The 6,413-nt window shown below is 41.3% G+C and overlaps 1 protein-coding gene across 1 annotated transcript; it reads left to right on the top strand.

Annotated features, from left to right (window-relative positions):
• Nucleotides 1-3,813: 3,813 nt before the first annotated feature.
• Nucleotides 3,814-5,786, top strand: LOC142660071 (olfactory receptor 8D1-like). The gene is made up of 2 exons (XM_075836718.1): nt 3,814-3,897; nt 4,830-5,786. Exons 1-2 carry the CDS (start codon nt 3,814-3,816, stop codon nt 5,784-5,786), a joined length of 1,041 nt encoding a protein of 346 aa, XP_075692833.1.
• Nucleotides 5,787-6,413: the final 627 nt, after the last annotated feature.

The raw sequence follows: 6,413 nt of genomic DNA, 5'->3' as shown, positions 1-6,413 counted from the left end.
GGTGTGGCAAGAGTTCTGTGAGTCCGACGACTATTTACTCTATGCGTAGGACATAGCAGAGAGGGGTGTTGGCTTGATCCGCCTTGACGTTGACAGTGGGACACTGGTTCTGTCTGCTTTCTTTTACCTCTATCCGATGTGGAGTATGAAATTGATGCCTTATCACATATCATGATACTGATGCTGCCTGCCGTGGTGCCCACTGTCCTGGATGCAGTTTCCATATCGTTTGTAATGTATTACTATGTTTCCTCGATGCCCATGTATCCTTTTCATCATATTACTCTAACCTCTGCTGGTACAGAGGACTGTGTTGCATCGTCTGGATGTGTCATATGCATAAATATGGTCTGTATATTTTCTTTTGACCTGTGTTCTTTTTTTTTTGTTGCTCTTGTTGTATTTTTGTGGCCCGCACTGTAATATGGATGCGTATATTTTCTGTATTGCTGTTTATTTCTGGCTTGTTATGATTTCTTTGTGTTGAAAAATACCCGAAAATAAAGAATATTAAAAAAAAAAAAAGTCAGGAACAGCCAAGAGTGATCGCCAGTATAGTGACCAGGATGCAACAAACCGGAGGACTGGCCAGGGGTAAGAACAACAGGTAAAAGGTGACAAATCCAAAGGGGTGAAATGGGAGGACAATCCAGAAATAAAGACAAGGTCAGGATAAAATAGAAATAAAATATACAGTTTTGGACTATGCAGGTCTGATTATATATGTTTCGAGACATATTTTGGTTTAGCAAGGTCAGGGTCAGGGTCAGGATCAGAGACAGGAACAATACACACACAGGGATGTACCTCAATTCAGAGGCGAGGAATTCATGCTGTATCTTCTCTTTAAATAGGCCGCCAGGCCTGACATCGCCGACAGGCACTGGTTACACCGGAACCCAATGCAACGTGAAGCAGGGAGCCGCGCCGGAGCGTTGAGTGGGGAGTTTGGTCACTTATCAATCTAACGTGGGAAGAGAAACGGGAAGAGGTGGGTTACAATTATTATAGTCTACACAAATGATATACAGTATCATTCAGACGGTAAAAAAAATTGAAACGAGAACTCCAAGTCAACAGCATTAACCATTTGGCCATATTGGTTACGAGCGCATTAAAGGGGTTTGTCGCATCTGGACAAACCCTCCTCATATGACCTTACAGGAGCACGGGACCCACTATCCATGAGCTAAAGTGGAGCGCTGTTTAGGTACCTGCCACTTCAGAGCCCTACATTGACTGGACTGAGTAGCTAGCTACATTTTGACAAGGACGTCTTCATTCTGAGGACATTTGGGACAACTCCATTAAAATAAGCATTATCAAAAAGGATCAAAGCAATGAGCATGTATGGAGGAGGAGATGTCCAAAGAGGAGGGGACCTGCCTGTCCTGTACTACAGGGCGATTCTATGGAAAACCTAAATGGCACATCCAGAGGAAAGCCCAAAAAGTGCAGGAAAATGGCAAAAATGTAATCATTGCACATTGCAGATCAAATTTTTTCACTATTTACTGCTGATTTTGCAGCATTTCTGATAAGTGGGAAACCCTTTTAGTTGTTCAGATTGCTCATTCGAACCCTCAGGCTGTGTTCACACGCTAAAGTAAAAACGGCTGTAAAATACGGGGAAACCGCCTATGATTTTCAGCCATTTTTAAAGCATCAAACGTTTTTTGATGCTTTTTGGAGCCGTTTTTGGAGCTGTTTTTCTATAGACACAATGAAAAATGGCTCCAAAAACGTCTCAAGAAGTGACATATTGTTTCTTTTTATGGGGAATTTTTTTATGCACCGTTTCTTCAAACTTCCTCGTAAAAAAACGCTCCGTCTGAGCGAAACGCAGTTTTTCCCATTGTATTCAATGGGCAGATGTTTGGAGGCGTTCAGCCTCTGCATTTTTAGCCGTTTTTCGGGGCGTTTACAGCCTGAAAAATGTCTGAAAATAAGCCGTGTGAACATACCCTTAGGACTATGGACACCTTTAGAACTTTGCTATCTGGGACTCATGTCTACTGAATAGTTTCAGCCCCAGAACAAGACAAAAACAAAGACTCTACAATTCTTTTCATTATTAGTCGTTTGCTCTTTGGAGATTTTATCCACGAGGGATTTTTCTGCGTTGTACAAGATTATAAAACCGAAGTTCCCAACGACACAGTGTAGAATGGATTTACTAATCCAGGTAAGTGACGTGATGTTACTGCTGCTCGCTGACAGAATGGTGGACTGGCCCTCGGGTGGCTCCATGAGCTCGTGCTATTTTATGTCATCTTTTTTTGCTATTTTCTTCCTTATTTCCAGTGATAAGGAGATTGATACAAAAATAAAGCCCAACATCTTCACATCTCCGTATGGACAGTGTCCTGCTAGAACCAAGTGTAGGTCAAAGCGATGATTCTGCTCAAGGATGTCTGTAACTTAGCGGAGGTCCGTGCCCTTGCTATGGGGGTCCTTCCGAGGTTGGCTGCATTCTTTATATATAATGTTCGCTGATCCCCTCTCCACAGATCCTATGACGTTAGCAAACAAGGATCGTGGAAAGGAGGTGGGGGTCCGACAAACACCAAGTCCTCCTGGTGGTTAGAATTGTGGTGGTGATTACCAGCACCAGAAGGGAGTCTTATTTTATTTTTTACGGGCCATTCTCATCTCTACGACCCTCATACAGCATGTAAATTGCGGTGCATTTTAAATTTATCAATCCCTTTAATTTAGTCAAATACAAAAAAAATCTTATTTGCATTTATTGTATATACGTGTCACGAAGGGTTAAAGGGGTTGTCTAGGATTAGAAAAACATGGGGGTATCGCAGCTCAGCCCTATTTACTTTAATGAGGTGTGGCGCTATTTCTGGAAGGAAGCAGCCAGGTCTTTCTTTCCTTTAATAGGGTCATTAGGAAAATCCCTGTCCGTATGCTGTATTAAGGTATATAGACGTCATAGAAGGGGGTCCCCTGCCCAGAATCCCTCTCTATTATCAGAAAGCTGATGCAAAAAGGATCTTCAACTCCGTAGGAATCAATGCAAACATGTAATAAATGGTCGTCTATTCATTTGAGAACGTACCCTGTAAGACACCACTTTTTCCCTTCATAGGCCAGCACAGAAGAAATGTGTTATGACGTCTGACCACCGGGGTTTTAGCTGCCGGACCCATCAACTGATCTCCAGAAGGGTCATCATTTAGAAAAGGGGGGTTTCCAGATGGGACAACTCCTTTACTTATAGATTTTTTTTCCAAAACTGAATACAGAATTAATGATAACGAGGTTAGTGTAATGTCCATTTTATCATGGCCACAGCCAGATGTGGCGGATAATTTCCATAGTGGATTTTGCTGCAAATCCTCAGAAAAATCCACGTGTTACAAGTCCTCAGCTTTTCCGCACAGGAATGAGCATGATGCAGATGTGAAAATCCGCAGAATCCTCTAATTTTCGTGCTGATTTTTTCTGCTACAAGTAGATGGTGTCTTGAAAGCCCCATCCACTTGTATTTTACTGTAAAATGCTGAGAGTTTGCGGCGCGGAATCGGCATCAGCAAATTTGCCATGTCTGGACCCGGCCTAATGGATCTTACTTTGGAGTAACTAGAAACTCTGACCCAGGTTTATTTGTATTCATAGAATGTGCCCATTTTAGCGTCAGTCTGCAGGTACATAAAGGGGTCAAACAGTAGAAACTTCCTGAAGCCCAGAGACGGCTCACACCTCTGGTTACCGCGGCACTCTCTTGAGCGGTTTCATGAAATAAAGTTAAATTAATAGGATCACAATTAAGCATGCGGTTTGCAAAAAGTACAGGGAAAAATGAGTTGTGCGACAACTACAAAGACGGACGTTTCGGTTCTCCCGGACCTTACTCTCCGAGTCGCGATAGTAGAAGGTTGGCTGGTGTGTAACGGGCGCTTCCAGCGCCAATTGTGTCAGACACAACATATTTCCCTGCACTTTTTGGAAACCGTTTAATTGTGTTCCAATAAATATCACTTTATTTCATGAAACAACTCCAGAGAGTGCCGTGATTATCTTCTACTAGTGTGACGGGTTATTCATCAGACATCTCGAAACTACACCCTGAGTGCGTCCCATATTCTATATATTGATTCCCACCTCTGGTTATGATACAGGGAAACCAAGTTAGAAATAATCTGTATTTTAATATCACTTTATGAAGAGCTTCATAAATCCTAGAACTATGGTTGATTTTTATATCAATATTTTTTATAACAAACTCGAGGATACAATGAAAAGACTTGGAGAAGTCTAAGGATATGTTCACACTGAGTTTTTTGCAGGCATAGAATTGTGCCTCAAAATTGCATTTGGAATTTTGAGGCAGATTTTGATCTGCCTGCACACCGTTTGCCACGTTTTTCGCCGGCGGCCATTAAGCGCCACAGGCAAAAACGCAGCGAAATACGCTTTTTCTGCCTCCCATTGATGTCAATGGGAGGTCAGAGACGTAAACGCCCGAAGATAGGATATGTTGCTTCTCTTTCCCACGAGACGAATTTTCCACTCGCAGGAAAAAAACACCACCGCCTCCCATTGAAATCAATGAGAGGCATTTTCGCCTGTTTTTTGGCGCATTTCCCGGCGCGTTTTCCGTGTCAAAAAACTCTGTGTGGACTGACTCTAAATGTGGTGTCATTATTATTTATCTAGTCTGTCTACAGTTGTGTGAGATCTTTTAGCCCAATCCGAATGTCCGGTCATGCATATTTTTTCTTCATTTCTTCAAGTTTGACTTCCATGATAAATATTTTTAGAATTTTTAGAATCCAAACACACTGCGTATCATCACATCATGTTATGTCTTTCAGAATTCAAATAACCTTGAAAATGTGGGGTTGCAGAATCGGACCCCCATCACATATTTTATCATTAAGGGGATTTCGGAGGTCCCCGAGCTGCAGGCCCTGGTGTTCCTCCTTGTCTTGGTCATATATTTCATAACAGTAAGTGGAAATACGACCCTTCTCCTGCTGGTCTGCCTGGAGCCGCAGCTTCACACTCCCATGTACTTCTTTTTGGGCAACTTGTCCTTTCTAGATGTGTTTTGCTTGACGATAACCCTACATAAAATACTTCTATCCTACATGTCTGGAGATAAATCTGTATCCTTCGTCAACTGTATGTCACAAATGTACACATTTTCCTCCTTGACCTGCAACGAGCTGTTGATACTGACCGCCATGAGTTATGACCGTTATGTGGCCATATGTAATCCCTTGCACTACCATATGATCATGAACAGTAGGATCTGCGTTCTTTTATCTGCCGTCTGTTGGGCGTTGGGTTTTATGGAAGTCATACCTCACATGTTAGCGATATCACGCTTCTCCTGCTACAAGTCCAATGAGATCAACCACTATTTCTGCGACATTTTGCCGATCATGAAGCTGTCTTGCAGCGACACCACTCTTTTGAGGCTCATCATCTTTATAGAAGGGTTGTTCCTTGTAAGTTTTACCCCTTTCCTTCTTACCTTTATCTCCTATGTCTTTATTATTGCCACCATCCTGAGGATACGGTCCAGCTCTGGGAGACGTAAAGCCTTCTACACGTGTTCTTCACATCTCACAGTTGTCATTATCCTCTACGTGAGTCTCGTCTGCCAGTATCTCAGACCAAGCTCTACGGACACTTTGGATTCCAACAAACTCTTCTCCTTATTTAACACAGCGGCGGTTCCCGTCCTAAATCCATTTATTTATAGTTTGAAAAATAAAGATGTTAAGTCCGCGGCAAGAAAGCAACTGAAATCACTAGTGATATAAGCAAAGTTCTATCTCAAGGGTACGGACTCTTCATTTGCACTATTCTTGGGCTTCAATGTGCTCGAGTTTACCACAATGGACTCTTGAGGACTACTTTGTGATTCTTGTGGTGGCCACATATATATTCACTGAATGTTGTGATGTTTTTTTTGTTTTTTTTACCAAACATAAAATGTAGCACTGACAAATAAAACCACATAGTAAAATAAAACTAATTGTACGTATTGAAAATAGAAATGTATTTATGGAGGGCAGCTCACTGTTTGCCGAAAATTGGTTATGGCACCGAGTGCGCTGGTATTTTCCTATATGACAAGACACTTTAGATCCCACAAAGGGAAACCGTGTAATGTGAAAAATATAAATTTATAAGCCAATGATAAATGTGCAAACAGATGTATATACCAACAAAACTCAAATACTAGTCCTTCTAAATGAATTAGAAGATCATCAAAAAGTTCATTTATTTCAGTAATTCAATTCAAAAAGTGAAACTCATATTTTCTATAGATTCATTACACACAGAGGGATCTATTTCCAGCATTTTTTCCTTTTAATGTTGATGATTATGGTAACAGTTAATGAAAACCCAAAATTTTGTGTCTCAGAAAATTAGAATATTATATA

Source organism: Rhinoderma darwinii, chromosome 8 (genome assembly GCF_050947455.1).
Source record: "Rhinoderma darwinii isolate aRhiDar2 chromosome 8, aRhiDar2.hap1, whole genome shotgun sequence".
Taxonomy (NCBI): domain Eukaryota; kingdom Metazoa; phylum Chordata; class Amphibia; order Anura; family Rhinodermatidae; genus Rhinoderma; species Rhinoderma darwinii.
Note: the sequence above shows the minus strand (reverse complement) of the source record. Positions and strands in the feature narration are given on the sequence as shown.